Source organism: Eublepharis macularius, chromosome 11, assembly GCF_028583425.1.
Source record: "Eublepharis macularius isolate TG4126 chromosome 11, MPM_Emac_v1.0, whole genome shotgun sequence".
Lineage (NCBI taxonomy): Eukaryota > Metazoa > Chordata > Lepidosauria > Squamata > Eublepharidae > Eublepharis > Eublepharis macularius.
The window spans coordinates 73,776,379-73,798,391 of record NC_072800.1 but is presented as its reverse complement, the minus strand read 5'-3'; the positions used below and the strand labels follow the sequence as shown (position 1 = coordinate 73,798,391).

The 22,013-nt window shown below is 41.7% G+C and overlaps 1 protein-coding gene across 2 annotated transcripts in view; it reads left to right on the top strand.

Moving 5' to 3' along the window:
* The window catches only part of ITGB1 (integrin subunit beta 1), a 42,897-nt gene extending 21,746 nt beyond the window's left edge, over nucleotides 1–21,151 (top strand). The window contains exons 5-17 of one of the 2 annotated variants that reach the window (XM_054990896.1): nucleotides 3,988–4,158; nucleotides 5,136–5,374; nucleotides 6,750–6,908; nucleotides 7,398–7,493; nucleotides 9,032–9,121; nucleotides 9,649–9,789; nucleotides 9,926–10,122; nucleotides 11,379–11,617; nucleotides 13,004–13,226; nucleotides 14,550–14,779; nucleotides 16,453–16,619; nucleotides 17,157–17,237; nucleotides 20,021–20,110. In XM_054990896.1, coding sequence (XP_054846871.1) covers nucleotides 3,988–4,158; nucleotides 5,136–5,374; nucleotides 6,750–6,908; nucleotides 7,398–7,493; nucleotides 9,032–9,121; nucleotides 9,649–9,789; nucleotides 9,926–10,122; nucleotides 11,379–11,617; nucleotides 13,004–13,226; nucleotides 14,550–14,779; nucleotides 16,453–16,619; nucleotides 17,157–17,231 — 2,027 coding nt within the window. In that variant the 3' untranslated portion in view covers nucleotides 17,232–17,237; nucleotides 20,021–20,110. Of the gene's footprint in view, nucleotides 1–3,987; nucleotides 4,159–5,135; nucleotides 5,375–6,749; nucleotides 6,909–7,397; nucleotides 7,494–9,031; nucleotides 9,122–9,648; nucleotides 9,790–9,925; nucleotides 10,123–11,378; nucleotides 11,618–13,003; nucleotides 13,227–14,549; nucleotides 14,780–16,452; nucleotides 16,620–17,156; nucleotides 17,238–20,020 lie in introns of both variants that reach the window. The other variant, XM_054990897.1, reaches the window with a different exon arrangement.
* The last annotated feature ends 862 nt before the right edge of the window (nucleotides 21,152–22,013 follow it).

Genomic DNA, 22,013 nt, shown 5'->3' with positions numbered 1-22,013 from the left:
CTTCGCTGCCACTGTTCCTGTAGAGAGAACGAGGGTTCTGGGGGCTGGGGGCCCAGGTTCATGTCTTGCCTGGCAGGGACCTAGTGGCTGGACCTAGGGGCTGTCTCGAGGGTTAGTGGCAAGGGCTGCCTTGCAGGCTCTGGCAGGGTGGCTTCTGGCCTGGCGCTGCTGACGCTGGGCTAAAAGAAACAAAGCATAAGTGAACCAGCCTGTTGCAATTTAAGCTAGTGGATAAGTTTTTAAATTAATGGAGTCTAGTGAATGGAAACTTATCCCTGAAGTTTGGGAGCTACTGTGTAGAAAGGCAGACGAAATCTGCTAAAATGCCTTATTTTTTGCTTATGTAGCTTCAACTCCAGGTCAGGAGTTTAAGTCCCCTTTCTAATTTGTCCTGTGCTGTGGCTTCCTTTCCAGAAGAGAGAGGGAGGCAGCAAGAGGGAGGTAAAGAGCCGGAAAGTGCTGTATGGTGTGTTAGGAAGGCAAAATAAAACAATGGAAAACTGACTGAACAACAAATTTTAACGAGTTTTAAATTCTTCTTCATGAATTTTGAAGAAATTCTTCATTCTTTTGAAGAAATATGCTGTTTTCATGGCTTGTTTGCGGTGTTGAATTTCTTTTTTTCCCTATGCCATAATTAACTTGCAAGAGAAAGTGAATGTTTGAGTGTCATCTTTTAGCACTGCATTATCTGCTTGTAGATTTTGTGTATGCAGCCATGCCTGAAGGGTACTAGGGATTTTCAGCTATGAAAAATTAGCAAGTAAAGGCTGTCTAGGAAGAAGATAGTGACAGAGGAGATGGAAATAGAGGATCTCTGGAAGGTTGTAGAGCCAGAGGCAGACTCAGAGTTTTAGTACTGAAAGAAATAAGTACTAAAAGATCTCTGGTTCTAGCTTAAAATAGTTAAGCATCACAGCTCAGTTTTATTAAGAGTCACGGTTGCTAAAGGTTTTGTTTTTAAAAAAAGCAAGGAAATGTGACTTTACTCCTGCAATGATCACGATTTGTTATTGATTTCAGTGCAGCGTGTGGGTGGTACAATTTGGCTGGAGTGTGACAGTATGACCGTGGTTGCATTGGTAGCCTTGAATGCTTTCAGTGCAGTTCTTCACCTATACTAAACTGGTTGAATCCAACTCTGCAGCTTCTAAAAGTATAGATATGGTTGTCTGTAAGCTCAGTTTTCCATTCTGCACATTCCCCTTGCCTTTAGGGATTATCGAATATGGAAGAATCTAACCCTCAATAAAACAATTTTGTGTGGTGCAGAGATAATCAGCATAAGAACACATACAAGTCTAATCCGTGATATGAAACGTATAAAGAACAAGATTGGAAATGTAAATTACTCATTTGTACTTTTGTGCTATTTCTGGGTAATACCAAGAATGATTCAGGCAAGCAAAGGACGGGGGAGGAGAGGTGTAAGAAAAGAAGATATTTTGAAGGTTTTTTTAAAAAATTAAGAGTTTGCATTTGCATTATTGAAGTCAAAACAAACAGCGCAATCCTGAGGCCTGCCTTGCCACCGGCACATGAGTACCTGCAGCACCACTTGTCCGCTCCCTACAGGCTTTTGCAGGAGATCTACGCCAGCAGCCAAGCCCAGCAAGGTCGCAGCAAGCAACGCACATCCCATTGTCAACTTGAGAATCTCAACAGCATCCCCCAATGGCCATGCTGACACCCATGATAGGGTCACGAGTGGCAAGCAAAGGCGCAACCAATGCATGGTCTATGATCCCTGCTCCCCATCGACACCTCCATTCTCCTCACCAGAGAGTAGGTGGCCGGGGACCACATATCCCCATGATTGCTGTGCCTGCATTGAGGCTCCCGGCTGGCAGAAGCTGTCCATGGGTAGTGGCGGGCCCCGCAATTGTTCAGGCAGGTCACAGACTAGTGCCCACCCTGGCTCTACTAGAGTGCCGAACTGCCCCATGCTTCTAGGTAGCTAGACCCTCACCGCATGGAAACAGTGGTCCAGGGTGGGCCTCAGCCCTCCTGCCATGAGATGGAGAATGTGGCTGCTTCTGCAGTGGACAGAGCAAGGAGAGCCTTATCTCATGCATGTGTCTGAGGTGGAGTTGAGGGCTGGTTGGGGGTCTGTTCCTGGTGCCAGGCTGGAGAGGCAGTTATGACAGCATGCCAGGGGGTGACACAGCCGTGCTCCTTGGTGCCCCAGCTGGGGAATGACCTGTGTAGAAGGAGAGAAGGGATAAGTGTACAGGGGGCTGCAGCCCTGGCCCCGTTTCAGCTGTGGCAAGGGCTGCTGAGCCAATGGGGGTGTCCATGTCCCTTGGGGCAGGTGATGCCAGATCTGAACTTGCAGATGCTGCTGGTGGGCAGGTGCTAGATGCTCCTCCCACGGGTAACTGCTGCTTGTCCACATCTAGATGTCCCAGTGCTGCCATGAATGCTTGGGGCATCAGTCCTGTGAGGGAGGGAATTGTGGCACAATTGCCCTTCTGAGGTGGAATTTGCGGGAGCAAGCTCACAGTCACCCCAGCTCATGGCCACAGTCTCACCTCTGCCTAGGTCTGGGCCCCCGATAAGGGCTGTGGGGAACCCCACCTCATGACAGCATCAGCCGCAGCTCTCTGAGTGGCTGCCTTTTTGACAGGCATGGGCGTGCTGGTTCCTGAGTGTGTGGCATGCTCCTCACCAGGCTGCTGTTTGGGGTTGCCACCAGTGTGGAAGGAAAATGTTGAGGGGCCTGCTGGCTCTGCGGTTCCTTATCAGTTGGGGCAGTTTACCTGTATGGGAATGTCAGAGGGGGTTGTTAGTCTAACATTCGGGACTTAGTTCTCTTCCCATGTACAAGCCTGAATTTTGCTAAGTTCCCTCTGCACACTCTTGCACAGAGGTCAGCATTTGGGGGGGGGGGTGCTGCCATTGATGGGGGAGGGGCTGGTACCATTGAGCAAATCAGGGTGGTTGGCTCCTCAGCAACTTCTTACCTGTTGCTGTGCCCTTGGCACTCCCCAAGCCACAGCTCCAGATGGGTTACCTGTAATGAAACTCATTTGGGGGTTGTTAGTTGGATGAACAGGACTTAGCTCTCCTCCTATATGTGAGGGACACCTCGGCGTTCAAACGGTTCCCCTGTGCACTCTCTCCCTGCCACCATGAGCACTCTGCTCTAAACTCCTGAGGCAGGGGGTTCTCAGGCAGAGCCTCTGGCTGCTTCCCTACTTACCTGGGATCATGGTCACCCCAGCCAGAGATGATGTAGGGTGGCCAGGAGGCTGAGTGGGTGCCAGGAAGGGGGCTCAGCCACTGCAGTAGTTGGCATCCTATGCTCCACCGTGCTGTTTGGGCAAGGCCGGACATGAAGGGGGAGTCAACTTTTCCCTCGTAATGGGAATCTATGGGCTATGCCACCTTTTCTCATGGTGTGAGTTTGCACCATTCATGGGGCATTCCTGTGCCTGAAACAGCTTAGGGAGCGGACTAAGTTGTGTCCTAGCTGCTGCGGCTGATTGCTGGCAGGGGGACCTGGTTGGAGAGGTGCCGGGCCACTGCTTCATCCCTGGGGTGTGGGGTGTTATGACAGTGTAGGTCTGGGATACGCCATTGTAACTCCTAGGTAGCTTTATGAGTACTTTTACAGCCCCCCACCCCCGGATTGTGCTGAAAGTAATGCTAATATTGGGGGGTGATATGGATGAATATCCTACATTCTGTATCTGAAGAATATAATTATGTTTAATAAACTTGGGGCCAAACTTTAATTAATGATAGCTTGAACTTTTATCTTTATGCCTCTGTGACAGGTTACACTAGCGATCAGCCTGCCTATAGTACAGTTTTAACAGAAATCTGAGACTAGTTCTAATGGCTGTTTTAATTTTACTTCACACTGATTTTTATTGCTATTTTAAAAGTTGAAGATCTGTCTTATCCAGTCCATGTATAATTTTAGCTTATTTAATGTTTACTAAATTATTGTTGAAAATCTTTCTTTGCTGTTTCTGGAAATAGGGGAACCACAGACCTTTTCATTAAAATTTAAGAGAGCTGAAGATTACCCTATTGATCTGTATTACCTTATGGATCTCTCTTACTCCATGAAAGATGACTTGGAAAATGTAAAAAGTCTTGGAACCTCTCTGATGGGTAAAATGAAGAATATAACTTCAGATTTTCGAATTGGTAAGGATCTTATTTGTGCACATGAGAAACCAGGCTAACTTGCTTTTCTGCCAATGTGTGTCAAAAATTCCAGATTACCTGTTGTGCCTGTAAAAAAGTAAAGAAAATAAGCAGCGTGCTCACAAATATAATGATTTTTTATCAGTGTGCTTAGTGAAGAGAACAATGTTCTGTATCTGAAGAAGAATCCATACTTTTTATGAAAGACACGCTCGTCCTTAAAATGTTCCAGTCAGAAAAAAAGTGAACACTACAAACATACAAATGTTGATGCTATTGTATCAGTAAACAAACATTGAGCAAGGATTATCATAGCTAGTTCCTAATGGTCTTTGTTAAGACCCACTTAGGTATCTGTGCAGAAGCATTTTCAAAACATTCTAGAGTCTTAACAAGGAACTGAAATTCTAGAATCTTACCAAGGAACTGAGAGGAATGTTGCAACCTTTGTGCGTGCCTCAAACAGAGGGCCAAGCATCATCCTGTGGATCTTTTAAGTTCAGATTTCTGGTGAAAACTATGTGGGCTGGGATTCTGTATGTATATGATGAAGGTGCAGAATTCTGAGAATCTCCTGTTCACTGCACGAGGAAATGAAAATGTTATAAAGGTGACAAATCTTGGATGAAGAATTTTGAGCAGAACTTTGATTTGGAATGTACACTGCTCTTGCTTACAGTGTTTCCTTTCTACCTAAAATTTCATTTCTTGCTTGCAAATAAGGAAAACGAACACCGTTAAAAACAGTTGCTAGACAGGAGAATTGTGATGCAGCCCTTTTTCAAGATGGCCCCTATATTTTAAGAAGTTGCTCATTTCTTCCAGGCCCCAGTTCTTATCTGGTAGTGAAAATTTTCCTATAGTTTCTAGGTAAAGGGGAAAATACCTCTAGGTAGAATTTGCCAGGGGCCATTGAGCTGCTTTAAGTAACATGTAACACAAGAGCTCCCCAAATCATTTTCATTCCTTTCTCTTAGGTTTTGGTTCTTTTGTGGAAAAAACTGTGATGCCTTACATTAGTACCACACCAGCCAAACTCAAGAACCCATGTACGGGTGACCTTAACTGTACCAGTCCTTTTAGCTACAAGAATGTGCTCAAACTCACTGAGAATGGAACCCTGTTTAATAAGCTTGTAGGTAAACAACACATTTCTGGCAATTTGGATTCTCCAGAAGGTGGATTTGATGCGATAATGCAAGTTGCTGTTTGTGGTGTAAGTACATTTCAGTTTCTTTTGCATTTTATTGTAATTATATCTGCCATATGTCCCTGCACATTGCCATTCAGTTTAAACTTTGTCATTTCATGTTACCGTAAATAATTGCTAATTTGACACCAAGAGGATAAATTCTGAGGAAGCAGTGTAGAGGGGAGGTGTGTGTCTTAAGAGGTTCCATATACATTTCACCCAAAGGTTGGTCCCAAAGGGGGAAAGGTTAACTGTTGTTTGCCGTCTTCATTGGTAAAGAGCCATTAATTTAATTCACAGTATCGAAACAAAGATTGGCAAGTGTGCGAAATTAAGTACCCGATACATTCGTTTTCATTGTCTGTGTAGATGTGAGCAAAATGTGATTAAACTTAACTTTTTTGTAGCAAACATGTACATAAGTCTGCATCAGTTTTTTTACGCCAAAGGAAAAAAGTGTCAAGGATTGTTACACCTTTCTGATTTTTCCCCATGGTGTAATTCTACTCTGTTTTTGGTCTAGGTGCTGATTTTCTGTTTAGCTTTATTATTTCATTTCTGCCAGCATTGTACTTACTCAGTATCAGGCCCGTATTTTATGTTCCAGACACAACATATTACAGTAAAGATGTTGAGCAAAACCCTGGAGAGAATCTGACCTTAATATCATGATGGCTGATGCCAGAATAAAATCTGCATATGATATTAGACAGTTAAATGGAATGTACAAGAAGATCCCCACCTCCCACCTCAGCTTCTTACTTTAAGAGCTTTTCAGTTGAAGCGTCCAGCTCCGAAGCCGTGCCTTCATGTTCCTTGGCCTCATTCAGTCATGCTGACATTGACTGCCTCCTAGTACCCCATGAAGCCCCAGTACAGAATGCTTGCGTGCTAGCTTTTGGAACCGCTTCCCACATTGCCATTTTTTGGTTGATTGACTGATTATATTGAATTCTGAACATGGCCCTGAGATGGTGTGATGCTGTGCTGTGATGCTGTTGCTTATCAACTCTATAAATTTGCTGTTGGCTGCAGGAAAGGAAGGTGGTGGAGGAGTTCTGCCACATTAGCAAGGCAGGCAGGCAAGTGAGGTGCAGGCTGCTGAGTGAGCCGCGGTCAAGGCAGTGAGAGAGGAGGCAGCGCGAGCAAGTGTAGCAGACAGTGGTGGTGACAGAGGCAGGGGGGAAGGACAGGTGGCAGGTGGAACAGGACGAGGTGAGGGCACAACGAAGCTGTACGAGGGATTAGGGACCAACAGGATTTCCCCTCTCATGCAGGTCCTTTCATGTGTGAGAATATGAGTGCAGAAATATTTGCTGATCATTTCATTTTCGCTTTTGTCTGCTACCTTGAGCTTATCTATACTGTGCCTTGAAAAACAACAATGGTTTTTCCAAAGGAAAAAATTGGATGGCGGAAGGACGTCACTCGATTGTTGGTGTTTTCCACGGATGCTGGATTCCATTTTGCTGGAGATGGGAAACTTGGTGGAATTGTTTTACCAAATGATGGACAATGTCATTTAGATAACGACATGTACACGATGAGCCATTATTATGTAAGCATGTTTAATGGTGCTTTGCTTCGTATAAATGTATGTCCTAAAAGGGTATAATAAATAAAGAGGGGGTTAGCTGAAATAGATGTGGCTGCTTGAGCCAACTCCAGCATAACACTTTTCATCTATGAAAGGATGCTGAGAGAGGAAGAAACAAATTTATATAGGCTCTTTGAATATTTTTAAAAGGAATACTGGTGGCCCACTGAGGACTAGCTAGTTAGCAGAGTTGAACTTTGATCTAGGGAGATTTGGATTCCATTCCCTATTTAGACCTGAATTTCATGTATCTTAAAGTATACTGATCTTTATCCAAAGAGCAGAAGGGTTTCTGGCAGAAGAGTAACTGGGGTGTTTATTTTCAAGTAACTTTGATTTACTCCTGTATAGAAAGTTAAAGGGGGAAAATGTGTAAGATTTTAAATTTGATAAAACGTGTGCATAAGAATTCACTTATTTGTTTAACATCATCTAAACTTTATTCTACAGGATTATCCCTCCATAGCTCATCTTGTTCAGAAACTAAGTGACAATAATATTCAGATAATTTTTGCTGTAACACAAGAATTTCAACCAGTTTACAAGGTAAATATTAAATGGAAAATATATATTAATTCATTTATACTCTGCCTTTCTCCCTGGTGGGAACCTGAAGTGGCTGTCATTATTCCTCTGACCTCCATTTTATCTGTTTATAGAACTTAAACCCCCACCTTCCTGCTAACAGATTAAAAACATACAGAATAAAAATTAAAGACCATTAAAACCAAACAAAAACACATCTTTAAAACCAGAGCTAAAATACACATACAAAAAACATAAAAACAAAACATTGGGCACGGAGGGGATCACTGAGGGAACACCAGATGAGACAAAGAAGTCTTCACTCTCTAGCAGAAGACAGCAACAGAAGGGAATAGATAGTCTCCCTGCCTCTAATCAGAAGTTTCTGGAGCAGGGCCTTGGAAGAGGACTGTAGTGGTCCAGGCAGGTTCATAAGGGAGTAGGTGGTCCTTCACATATGCTTGTCCCAAACCATATAGGACTTCAAAGGTACCTTGCATTGTGCCTATGAACAGATTGGAAGCCAGTGTAGGTGGGTCAAGACTGTAGTGATAAAGTCACTACAACCCACTCCAGTCAACATCCTGAACCAATTGACGTTTTCAAACACTTTTCAAGGGGCTCCACATAGAGTGTATGGCAGTAATCTAATCTAGATGTAATCAGGACATGCACCAGATCTTTTCTGCTCAGGAAAAGCTGCAGCTTGCAAACTAGTTGAAGCTGGTAAAAGGCACTCCTGGCCACAATTGTCACCTCCTTCTCTACTGGTAGGCCTGGGTCCAAGAGCACCCCCAGACTATGGACCTGTTCCAGAATGGATGACGTCTTACACTCCAGGTCTGATCTTCCACTCACCAGTAGGAGTTCTGTCTTGTCATAATTAAGCTTCAATTTATTAGCCCACTGCCACATCAAAACTGCCACTGGGCACTCTTTCACACTTTATACAGCCTGCCAGGCATCATCAAGAAGCACCAGATAGAGCTGAGTGTCATCTGCATATTGGTGACAGAACAACCCAATTTTTATCCTGATAACAATCCTCTGAGAAAGGTTAGAGGGAGAGTGTGTGATGGGCCCAAGGTCACCCAGCAAACTTCCATGGCAAAGCAAGGATTCCTATCTGGGTTTCCCAGATAGTAATCTGACTCTTTAACTACTACACCATATTAGCTCACTTTACATGTAGCCTGGGAACTATTCCATAAGAGAAAGCCTTTGCAGTACAGTAGAATACCACCATTTATGCAGATTCACTGTTTTCCCAATATGGGCATTTGATGATCTATCTAAATTATTTAGCACTCCCATTTAGCCAAAACTCTGGATATGATTGGGATTAACCTATCACCACCCAAATAAGAGAAGCTATCCTTTAGCTCTTCAGTTATGCAGACAGGGTTGATCTAAAATATTACTCATTTGCAAGTTTCAGAACAAAAAACCAAAATGTTTGATCTTTATTTTGAGACCATTCATAATTTTATATCGCTTTTCAGTAAGTCTGTGTGATGGGAGTGATTTTAATTTCATGTTGCTTTCTTTCGTATGTAAAGGAGCTGAAGAATTTGATTCCGAAGTCTGCAGTAGGAACACTGTCTTCAAACTCCAGTAATGTGATTCAACTGATTATTGATGCGTACAATGTAAGTCCATTTTAGTAAGTAGCTTTTGTTTCTCCCTCAAGCTAAGAAGAGTTTGCAAAGAGGAAACCGTCTCATTGCCTCTGAATGCTACTGCCAGTGGAGATAATAGAGCTGGATTACCCCTGAGTGTATTTACGATGCTGAGGTCTTGATCTGGAAACTGAATATAATAAACTTTGAGAGAAAGTGAGTGCCAGGTGCTTTGTACCACACTCCGTCTTACAGTGCTGCTGTTGAATCCTGGGGTCTGGTAAGGAGCAGCAGACCTCTGAGCCAGTGAGCTTGTTTGTTAGAATCTCTGTAGAGGAAAGCGAAGGCATTTGCAGCGCCTGTGCAGAGGCCTCTGGCAGCAGAACCATGGATCTGAGGTGGGGCCGGAGGTCTCTTCACAGGCATGACAGACCCTGTCTCAGCTGGGCTGTTGCCAGTTCTGCCATCATGCATCATTTTTGTTTGCATAGGTTTTGTTAAAAACCTTTTTAAAAGGATATTTTATGGTATAACCAAATAACTCAATTTTTTTTTAGTCATTGTCTTCAGAAGTTATTTTGGAAAACAACAAACTACCAAAAGAAGTCACAATTGAATATAAATCTTTTTGCAAGAATGGAGTGAATGGTACAGGAGATGAAGGAAGGAAATGTTCAAACATTTCAATTGGAGATGAGGTAATTTCTGGAGCCTCGGGAACTGGAGTGCGGCTTGGATTTTTGGGTGGTTCAGAAGTGTGCAAACCTTGATGCTTTCATAAATCTTGGTGGCCAGTACCCCTCTCTAGTAACAATCCATTTACTTTGCTTACAGGTTAAGTTTGAGATTAAAGTAACAGCCCACCAGTGTCCAGAAAAGGGGCAAAGTGAACCCATTAGAATCAAACCCCTGGGTTTCACGGAAGAGGTAGAAATTAAGCTGGAGTTCATCTGTGAGTGTGAATGTCACAATGAAGGAATTCCCAACAGCCCACTCTGCCATAATGGAACATTTGAGTGTGGCGCTTGCAGGTACAAAATTATGAATGTGGCTGTTTTTCCTCAAAAAAGTGTGTAGCAGAGAATAAAGTGTTTCTGTTGTTAAAATAACAAGATTCTTTTGCCTGTGATTGGGAACAAGATGATTATCATCAAACGAGCTTTGCGGAAATCAATTTTTCAACAATTAAAGAGACAGTTTGCTTGTAACTGATAATCTTAGATCTCACTGGAAAGTGGACTCCATTGACTTAGAAGCCTTCTCTTCCCCCGCCCCCACAACCTTGGTGTCAGAGGACTCTCACTCGTGTAGCATTATTTCATATGTTCAAATTGAGCTCCGGTACTCGGCATGTCCTGAGAGTGTCCTTTCTCTCCAGTTCCCTATTTATGACAGATCATTCTTTTTTTGTCTGCTTTCATCCCTGCAGCCCTCCCATTTTCAAGTACCGACCTTCTTTCCTACCTCCCCTCAGCCCTTTTTTCTTCCACTGCTGCATTCCGTATTCCTGCTACATTCTCAGCCTTGTCTTTTCCCTTTGCTGGTTTCTGGCCCACATCCCCATTCCCTCCCTTGCACCTCTTTATTCCTCCTCCTATTTATTACTTCTGTTTTATCCTTTGTCTTCCCCCTTCTTATCCTTTCCTTCTCCTGAACCAACCTTGGCAAATCCACCATTAGAGAAAGAGACTAAGGAGGGGGGATCCAAATGAATCTCCCAGTTCAAAAGTGAAAATTGTATTAAATGACTGCTGCCATTGTGTAGGCACATCCACAGTGTTACCACTCACCCCCAAACATATTCAGATTTTTTCCAAAATATTGGCTGATAACACCTTAAATTCCCTTCAGAGTATTTGGCTATTGGGGGGGGGGGGCAAAAACCCAGTTAGTCTGAGCAAAGGGCACTGAAAAGTAAACTGCAACTCCATTGTACTTTCTACAGTGCCACATTGCAGTTGCTGTTGCCGCTCTCCCTAGTGGTTATTTCGGTTGTTATTTTACCTCTATAACAAGCATTTGACATTGGTGATGGGTTTTGTACAATTGCAGGTGCAATGCAGTAATGGTGCAGTCATTCATTAGCTACTCCAAGCTATTGTTGATGAATTTCAGAACATCTAGTAATAGGATGAACCTTTTAATCTTTTCCGTACAACCTGTCTCTTGCAATTACAAATGGTTACTTTGAAATATTTGTTTTGAATGTAGATAAGAAGGAATGCTTATATAAGACTCAGATTTCACTGTTTAAGGCATGTGATGGATACCTTTGTTTTCCTATTAGGTGTAAATCAGGACGTATTGGAAAACACTGTGAATGCAGCATGGATGAAGTAAACAGTGAAGATATGTCAGGGACCTGCAGACCCCCAAACAGTACAGAAATATGTAGCAACAATGGAGAATGTATTTGTGGACAGTGTGTATGCAAGATAAGAGAGAACCCAAATGAAATCTACTCTGGCCAGTTTTGCCATTGTGATAACTTCAACTGTGATCGATCTGATGGCTTGATTTGTGGAGGTAACTAGTTTCTTTCAAGTGAACTTTCCAAATGCTGAGATGACAAGTCTGAAAATACCATGAGAAAGTCAGAAGAGAATCCAGTACACATCAGAAGGAAAGGATCTATGCCAGTGGGTCTCACTTTGGGCTGTTGGAGAGCCATACTCCTAATTACCATCAATCAGAAGAGCCACATGACTGCTGTATGCCCCGTGCACCGGCACTCCACCTAAAATGATATAAGATAAACTCTTCCTTTTAAATACGATTATAACCCTTTAAATTACCAGAGTTAGCTCTGAGCAAGTAGGGCTGTCTCCCTCCACCACGGTTGAACTGTAACCAGCACTTGGGTATCTGGAGTGAGAGGAAGGGCTTTCCTCTCTCCTTTTTTCCACTCTTCTTAGCATAAGGTACATCAGCTCATGCAAGAAAATGAGACTGCCCTGGAGGAGAGCAAGCTGGTCATGAAGAAAGGGGAGTAAAACCACCCCACTGTGGCCAGCTTCCTCTTTTCCTGGGAGGCTGCTGTGGTGGTGGTTGTACTGTGTGTGACCAGCTTGCTCTCCTCCCAGCAGCCGCTTAGGTGTTAGAATGAGAGTGCAGAGGCTACAGAGAGGGGGTGGCATTGTTGGAGAGGATGCTAACATGAGGCGTGCAGCTCAGAGATGCTTGCATCTTAGCCATCCAGTCCCTGTGGCATTGGCTGTTTCAAAATTAGAAGCACCTGCCAACTACCAGTCCTACAGTGCACTGGCCTTGCTCACTGCTAATGCATTCTCCAGAGGGAAAGGAGGCTGCAGTGAGAGGAATGATACAGGGAAGTTTTCTTCCTCTGGTGTGACTCCATTTGTGCTGCTTAGTATCCAAATCTAAGAATCAAGTCCTGGTCTTTAGTTGGATCTCGTAAATTTACTTTATTTTATCGATTTGATTTATACCCCGCCCTCCCCACAGATGGGTTCAGGGCGGCTAACAACATTCAAAAAATACATTAAAAGTCAAAAACCATAAAATCAATAATGCTTTTTAAAAAAATCATTAAAATAGTCCAGGAGCAGGCTATTTAAACAAATACTGTTTAAATTATTCCACTAACAGTGGTGCCTTCAGTTAGGGAAGGCTCTTTGTGCCAGGGAAAAGAGCATGTTAGAACAGATCCACAGGATGTAACCCCTTATTCTCCACAGGAGCTCATAACCGTTGCTCATGGTTAACAGTGATTTTTCACATTACACAGTGTAGAGAGACTTGGGCAGTAAAATTATTCAAATGTCAATATATATTGTGGTTAATTATAAATCTACAAAAGACTCTTAATGCCACAAAATATGTATTTCATACTACATTGAAATTTGGTGCTATAGAGTTTCTTTTTATCTCCCTCCTCCCTTGTTTCTGTAGGACACGGTGAATGTAAATGTCGTGAATGTGAATGTTGGCAAAACTACACAGGCTCCGCTTGCGAGTGTCCCCTGGATACGACCCCCTGCAGGGCTGCTAATGGGCAAATCTGCAATGGCAGAGGGACCTGTGAGTGTGGTGTCTGCAACTGCACTGATTCCAAATTTCAGGGTCCTACCTGTGAGTTATGTCAGACCTGTCCTGGAGTCTGTGCAGAGCACAAGTAAGGCTTTTTTTAAAAAGAGTATCTCGTTCTGTTGTTGGTGTTGTATTTTATATAATCACACATTAACAAAATATAAAGGGGGGGACACCAAAATGGCAAATGCAAAACAAAAAAGAAATTGAGAACAAATAAAATAGTTTACTATTATTGCCATATATTTTGTTCTTAAGGATGTATAAAATTGGAACTTTGAAGCGCTTAGTTTTTGTACAAGGAGCTGTTTGTTGGATAGATACAAACTGTCAAGCTGGACCCCAAAGGATCTTGCTGTGATAATTTGATGTATAAGGAGCAGGTTCGAAGCTCAGGGGAGCTGCTAGACTCAGGCCTCCTGTTTGGATAAACAGGTGGCAGCGGTGGCCAGGGGTGCCTTTCACCTGCTTTAGCTGGTGAGCCAGCTGCAGCAATTCTTGAGCAGAAAATACCTTGCTCTAGACTGCTGCATTGCAGTGCATGCTATGTGGGGTTCCCCTTGAAGACTGTCCAGAAGCTATAATTGGTCAAGAACGTCGACTGGAGTGGGTCATAGGGACCGTATCACTCCCGTCTTGTTCCATTTACATACAGTTAGTTTTTATGCTCAGTTCAAGGCGCTGGTCTTGACCTTTAAAGCTCTCTGTCACTTGAAAGATCACCTCCCATTTGTCCAATCTGGTCATATCCAGCGGTCTGGCTTTGTGTGTGCCACCATCTAAGCTAGATAGAGGTGGCAACCTGAGAAAGAGCCTTCTTGGTCATGGCACTAAAACTTCGTAACTCTTTCCCAGGGAGATGCGTCTGTTTCCCTCTATCATTTTTTTCTGCCAGCAAGTGAAGACTTTTTTTGTTTTATTTGGCATACCCCCAATAACTGTTACTTTGCCTGTGTTACATGCCGTCACGTTACCTCCGACCTATGAATTAACTGTTAATGGCCCTCCTCCATTGTTTATATGTTTTAATTGAATTGTTTTATATCAAATCATTACTTAAATAAGCCATGAAGCAAAAGCATGTGGCAAGGAAAACATTGTAGATTAAAATAGAGGCCAAAAAGAGAAGCCACAGGACTGTACCAAAGATCAAGAAATGCAGCAAACTGAACACCCTTTCCCTTAAAAGCCCACCATATAACTTGGCTTTTTACATTTCCATGTAAAAAGCAATACTTATACTTAAAATGAACAAAATTGAAAAATACTTTCGTACAATCAAGTATAACATTGTTTTCTTAGTTGCATACCCAGTGACTTATTTTTTTTAAATACTGCTGAGATTTCATCCTGCAGTGGGCATTAAAATAATGTTTTACTAACGGGCAGTGTGTCTGATGATCAACAGGGACTGTGTCCAGTGCAGAGCTTTTGGCAAAGGGGAAAAGAAAGATAAATGTGATGAAGAGTGTTCACATTTTAACATGACGCTGGTAGACCACAGGGAGAAGCTGCCACAGCCTGGTGACTTTGATGCTCAGAGTCATTGCAAAGAGAAGGATATTGATGACTGCTGGTTTTACTTCACCTACTCAGTGGAATCGAAAAAAGCCATTGTCCATGTGGTGAAGACACCAGGTATTATTTACTCTTCATATGGATGGTGCTTTAGAAAACTTCATGGAACACAATTACCGTTCTGTTGTGTTATGGATCTTTTCCTGTTCTTAATTTAACCATGTGCTCTTTATAATTTAACATATATTTCACTGTCACTTGGGTTGCAAGTTAGTAATTATTGTGCAGCTAAAACACAAAACAATGCACCTGAGCTGAATATTAGATATTTTCATAGTTACTATTCCAGACAAGAAAACAGCTTGATGATGGCTTTGCTTCCTCTTGAGTTTGAAGATGCTTCAATTATAATGGTCCTTACTATTACTGGAAATATTTATGTGCAGCATCAGGCATTGAAATAATGCAAATCAGTGGTTGGCACAAGTCTGTTCTGGAGACTCAGGCGACTAGAATCATGCTTCCTGCAGATGCTAAATGACAGCTGCTGTAACTCGGTGGTTTCCACGTGATCCAGTTCAGCAAGGAATACTGCACCCATAGCTGCTGTTAAATGCAAGGTGTCTGTCTGTAAAGGAAATCCCTCAGAGAAGCTTGTTTTCACACAAATATTATGCATGGTAGCTCAGGGATGGTTCTGAAGTACCATTTATTTGTTGCATGACATCCTGATAAATTTGAGGTTGTGAAAAGTCCTGGTAGATATTTCATTGAATTTTCAGCAATTTCTTTCTGCACAGTAAGGGGCACACTACACCAAAATAGTTTCAGGTGGGTAGCCATGTTGGTCTGTAGTAGAAGAGCAAGATTCAGGTCTAGTTCTAATGAAGAGAGCGTTGACTCTCAAAAGCTCATACCCTAGAAATTTAGTTTGTCTTTAAGGTGCTACTGGACCTGAATCTTTCTATACACCAAAATAGTGGCTGACTTTACCATCAGAGAAAAGTGAGAAATTTGCATGGGAGGGAGTTAAAAAAACCCCAAAACCAAGTGTGCGTTGTCTGCATGTGTGCAACTTACCTCCTCCAAAGAAAGAAATGCACCAGATTGGGACCAGCAGCAGCAGAAGCCAGGAGCATTGCAGGGCAGGCGGTGGAGGCTGGGAGGCGCACAGGTCCCAGTGGAGACAGCAGCAGTGGGAAGGAGAAGCCCCAAATAAAGAAGACTGAGCTGCTGCTGCTGCAGTAGCAGAGTTCAGGTGGCAAGAATCCACAGTGAAGCTAGAAGCAGGCTGATGGAAAACAGGCACCTCCTTCCTCTGTCTGATGCCACTTGTGCTTTAGCTACCCGTGCAACTTGCTTTCTCACCCACAGAGACAAGGAGGACAATGAGGTGACAACTTGCCATGATGGAGAGTTGTTGCCACTGAACTCCAGCACTGTGAACCGGTGGGGGGGGGGTAGCTACAGGGAGCTGCGCATCTGTGGCAAAGCAAGGGGGTGAGCTCCTACCATCACCATTGATACTGTGATCTGTGCCGGGCCCAGCGATGGCAACAGTGGGCAGGCAAGGAGCCCACTGTACCTCCCTAATCCCCCCCAACGGTTCTTATAGGGCCTCTCACTTGTTACATTATAAAATCAAATGTTTTTATCGATAACTTAAGCTCAAAAGGGAAGCAGAAAATTACTCAGACATTTCTTTGGTTGATGTATAATTCTAGAATCCTCAGTCTGTGTTTTCATAGCATTTATTTTACATTGAAACTGTGCTTCAATTACTTGTTTCCTAGAATGCCCAACTGGCCCTGACATCATTCCTATTGTTGCTGGTGTGGTTGCTGGAATTGTTCTTATCGGTCTTGCTTTATTGCTTATTTGGAAACTGCTTATGATAATTCATGACAGAAGAGAATTTGCAAAATTTGAGAAGGAAAAGATGAATGCCAAATGGGATGCGGTGAGTAAGGATCTGAATTAACTGAAGTGGCTGTATTGTTGCTCTTCAGATGGTTTAAGTATGCATTCCCATAGAATGAAGAAAGCAGGGTGTTGGATTACATTTTCACTAGAGTTCTTGCTCAGCAATCCATGTAAAGCTAAATTATGACTTTTGGACTTGGAACATACAAGTATTCATCTTATGCCTGTTTCACTTAAGACTTCTAGGTGCACGTAGTGCTTTTGAGGTAATATTATCAGTGAAGCCCAATGGGAGCATCCTTCATCTTTTAGCCACAGTGTATACAGCTTCCATTAAAAGAGGCTTTAATAACTGTTGAAAATTATTCAACATGCTAACATACTTAGTTCATGTCAGCTGTATGTGTAGTAAATTTGGGGCTTTACAAAGTTTCTGTTTAAAAGGTTCACAATGAAACTCTTGACTTCAAAGATTAGACTATTTTATATAGATACAGCACAACTACTGTGATTCTGCCTTTGAGTATTTTCCAGTCTCCTCTTTATCCCACATTGACCATTTTTCTACCTTCAGCAAGAAAATCCAATATACAAGAGTCCTATTAATAATTTCAAGAATCCAAACTATGGACGTAAAGCTGGTCTCTAAGTCTCAGTTCGTATTTTCATTTCTGTCTCTTTTGCTGTGCATGTCACTTCTCTCAGATTACCTGTATGCACCATTAACTAACTTACCGCTTGAATCTTGCATACTTTACCAACTGTTGCCTCAGGCTGTAGAATTATAGAATGGAATTTGGATGAGGTGGGAGAAGATAGGGTCCAAACTGAAGTTACGGTTATATTAAATTGGGTTTTTTTAGTAAGATTTGAATGATTTGCCTCCATGCACATGCACACACACAATGCCAATAGCAGGGGCTTTGTTGCCTTCAGTGCCCCCCCCCTAACCTCTAAGAAGCAGGGCAGTTCTCAGCCTCTGCCAATCTTCTCCAGTGCCCTCTGCAGGGTAAGAAGAGCAGTACCCTTGAGGTACCAGAAAATGCCCCATTTTATATAGAGGTAATAATATGCTAAGGTAAAAGGAAAGTGTAGTATTCTCCCAGTAAAGTATGGATATGGTTCAGCCAGAGCTTAGAACCTTTTACAGTTTTTCCCCATGGGAAGAGTTAAGCACACATTTAGAGCTTTCCTGTTGAAATCAGTAGGATGAAAGTGCTTAACTCAGCTGGGTTATACTCTGCATTTTAGGAAAATAGGGCATAATTTTGGATTGGTAGTATAGGGGGGAAATTATGTTGTTACCTCGTGCATCCTTTTCTTTTCCCTCTTTATTCTGCTGTTGGCACTATCGCACTCTCATGTTTTGAGATTCGCATAATTTTTCCCACTTACACACACACACGCACATGCGGACACACATACACACACACTCTTGAAAACTTGTTGCCATTTCAGGTGCTACCTGGTGATTCTTTTCAGGTGATTCTTTTTCTTCTAATGCAGACCAAAACAGCTAGCCACCTGAAACTAACTGCAGTTCTATAATATAGAGTAAGACCATTTCATTCATCTTCTCTACTGCTCAGTAAGGGAAAGTGAATTTTTGTAGATAGGGATTTCAACCAGGAGGCACTGAAAGAGGGTGTCACTCAGGAATTTAGGAAAATGTGAGAGAAACTTGCTCATCATTGAGGTGGAGATGTGCGTAACCTGACCCTATAATGTGGGCCTTCCATATTCTGTTTGCCTATGATCCTCATAGTGCTAAAAGAACAAGCATAAGTTAATTGCTATCTTTTGATGCTGCTTCGTGATATGAAGCATCCCTGAAGCTGCTAGTTTTGTTCCTTTCCAAGTGTGCAGTTGTTTACCACCTGAATCTCAGCTGCAACATGATAACAGCTAGGTAAGAGGTCCAGATGTTTTGGAATTCTGTTCCCAGTATTGGCAGTATCCTTTGCTTCCATATTTTCAGTTTGCAGAAGGACATCACCAGACCCATGTTATTTCTGTGCTGCCATTAGGTGTAGCAGTTGTGTTACTGTGTCCCATGCGGTTTGAGTTTTTCAGATAGCAAAATGGCAGCTTGGCCGTGAGTTCTGTTTTGCCTTTTTGAGTGGCTTTTGTTAAAATTCAGACATGACAGAAGCAAAGCAAACACGTCTAAGAAGCTGCTTTCTTGTGAAGTAAAATGTTTAGCGAGAGTGCTCAGTGCAAGCAGCTGTTTTTACTTTAATATGCTTTCTCACTGTCTAGCTTATAAGCATTATTAGTATCTCTTAATGTATGACTTTAAGCCTTACCATAAGCAAACTTCCAAGGCATGTGTGTATAAAGGCTTTGCATGCTTTTGACGAGATGTATATACAAACCAGTTTGATGCAGACAAACTGATAATTGCAAAATTAGAGGGTTTATAACAGGCTTTCTGTAATGAGTGCAAACAGTATCTCTGGCACTGGAAACAGTGTGTTAAGTCAGTAGACTTGTGTTTTCATCCAATGTGGTAAAGCTTAATTTTTACGCACATTCAGACTCACATCTCTGGAAGTCAGTTGAGAGCAGTACCTTGATGTTGGATATTGTAACCCAGTTCAAAATTGGGTAGTATTTTTTGTTGTAACAAAATTCACAATATATCCATATAGTTGGGATAGCTTTTTACAGCATATATCTGCTTTTGTTGTGTACAGCTAGTTCATACAGGATTTGTGTGCCTGAGCAATAAACCCTCAATTCTGTCTGCTTTGGTGTTTGCTAGTTCTGCAGATGAATAGCTGAGGATGGGAATGGCTGTGTTCCCCTTCTGACTAATTTGTGTGTAGCATAATAAGCTGAATGTGTGTATGAATAAATATGTAGCAATTCTTGGACACTGACCATAGTTACATTATAATATTAAGAACACATTCTCAATACTGAATTTTGAAGCCTGCATCTTGACTTTTGCAGCCCCTTTGTGTGTAGCTGATGGATTTATAAAGGCAGTATTTATTTTGCACTGGCTAAGTGTACTTTATATTCTTTGTATAAACTTAAATGCATATTATTTGAGAGCTGTAGGGAGCCCCTGTAAAGCAGCCTATCCCTAAAATGTAAACTCCTAGTGTTCATAATGCCATATCATCCTTAGCAGATTGAAGTGCTAGAATTTTAAAACTGTCAATACTTTAAACTGTTGCATATTCATAAATATGTAATAGGCCTGAAATTGCTTAAGAATCTTAACTAATTCTTAAAAGATGTACTTGCTTTTGCTTGTTTGAATCCCAAAATCTGGTGCAGGAATGCAGTCTCTAACTTGCACATGGAACTCTAGATATTTGTGTGCACCCTCAAGTATTGCAAATAGAGGTTCTTAAATATTTCAGATGTATAATCTGTCACAGTTTCTTAATCTTTAATATTAATAAACTGTGTTTTTTTTTCTTCTAGGGTGAAAATCCTATATACAAGAGTGCAGTGACAACTGTGGTCAATCCGAAATATGAGGGAAAATGAAAATTGCTTTGTAATTTCACAACACTGTATGCAATGTAGCAATTTTGTAGTCACAGTAACCTAGCTTTTTAGGGCAATACTGCAATGAATTTACTAATTCATTACATTACATGTAGATTTGTTTCCTATGCAGATTTTTTAAATGTACAGTATGAGTTTATTTTTTGTGAAGGTTTTTTTTTTTGTTTTATGTGTGAAATCAGTGCCAGAGGACTGACAGAAAACTTGAGACTGCATAGCCCTTTCTGCTAAGGTCACATGGTGCCTTTTTGACCTTTCCCTCCCATGACTGGAGTGAAATGGCTGAAAGCAATCAGTATGAGGGGCTCTGCCTACCCGTTAAGTATTAATATTAGACCAGTTTTAGCTTTATAGGTACATCAGGGCTGGGGCTTGCACAGTTAAAGCAAGCCAAATAATTCCTTGGAAACTTAAAAAGTTTTCTTTAGCTTGTGAATAATGGAGTGTCTGCCTCAAGACTTACCTTGTTGGATACAGTAAGCTGAATGAGATGGAAATCATGATATAAATGACAATTTAATAAGCTGTTAAGCATTTTAAACTGTCAAAAAGTTACAGAGTGTATAGGAGGACTAACAGGTCGGAAACAATAGCTTTAATCATGCAATTTTTATGCCATTACTGTACAGTAACCTAAGAATTTTACTTTGTAAATTCAGTCTGTGGGCTTTGGTACTGTGGAAGTACCAGGACATCTTCTAAATGCATAGAGGCCTTAATTTTATTGTGTACTTGTTTTTAAAAAATGCTTTCTTAGTTTAAAGCCTAATGCTTTGTCACCTTTTATGTATTTGGTTGCATTTTGTGTAAGATTGTCAAAACAACTTGATTTTTCTTTCAGTTTTGGCTGTAAATTTGCCTTTACTGTGTAGCTAAGACAACATGACTGTCAAGATATATATTGTCATTTGATGTGTCATGTATACTTGCCTCTGACCATTCTGTCCTATCACATTCTTATTTTAAGTGCCTTTGATTTTAACAAATGTTCACTTTTTACAGTGCTATATGGAAGTTATTTATTAAATAAAAGATTAAATCAGATCTGTACTTTTCTCTGCATTCTGTAGTTTTCTATATTTGAAGCAACCTGTAACTGCTTATTATTTATCTCAGCAACGTTTTCTAAAAACTTAAAAGGCTTGAAGAAAAGCAGACATTTGTGATGAAATTGAAATGTGAAATTCCTATAAGTAACTAAGGTCTATGTACTGAACTTGTTTATACAGGGTTAGATCCAAGACATTCAGTGTGCTAACTCTGGAGTGTTCCTTCAGTGCAAGGAACATTCTACCAGCACAACACGCCTCTTCTGCTAGAGCAAAAATCGTTGTGCCAGAAGAAGGGCCCAGCATTAATGGAACAGAACCTCTCAATCTGACCCATACTTTCTAGAGTAACATGAAACAGCCTTGCTCTGACATTTCTAGATAGATATCAAAATACACCAGTGTGTTTTTGAAAGCTTTGACATTTAACATTGTGATCCTAGGCATTTTACTAAGACGTATGTAATAAAGGATTCATTGGGACTTGGAACTGATTCTCAACGAATGGTAAACCTGGATCTGGGTAGTAACACTTCTAATGGCAGGAATGTTTTGCATTGTAAAAATACTTCTTGTTATGTTGAAGGAACGAGTTGAGCAGAACTGTTTTCTGTGTGGAGGGACACTCACTCCGAAGTCACATCCCATGAGGTACAAGGGGCTCCTGCTGCAGTAAAATATTGGTCATCCGTTCCCTCTGTACTGTGTAAAAAAGTTCTGCAAGCATCCGTAAGAGTTGGTGGGTCGTGGTCTTTACCTAATAGCTTGAATAACTCTGAAAGAACATCATAAGGAAACTGCTAGCTTGTGTTTCTGGAACTTAAATTCCATTACCAATATTCCTTAGTCTAAGGAGA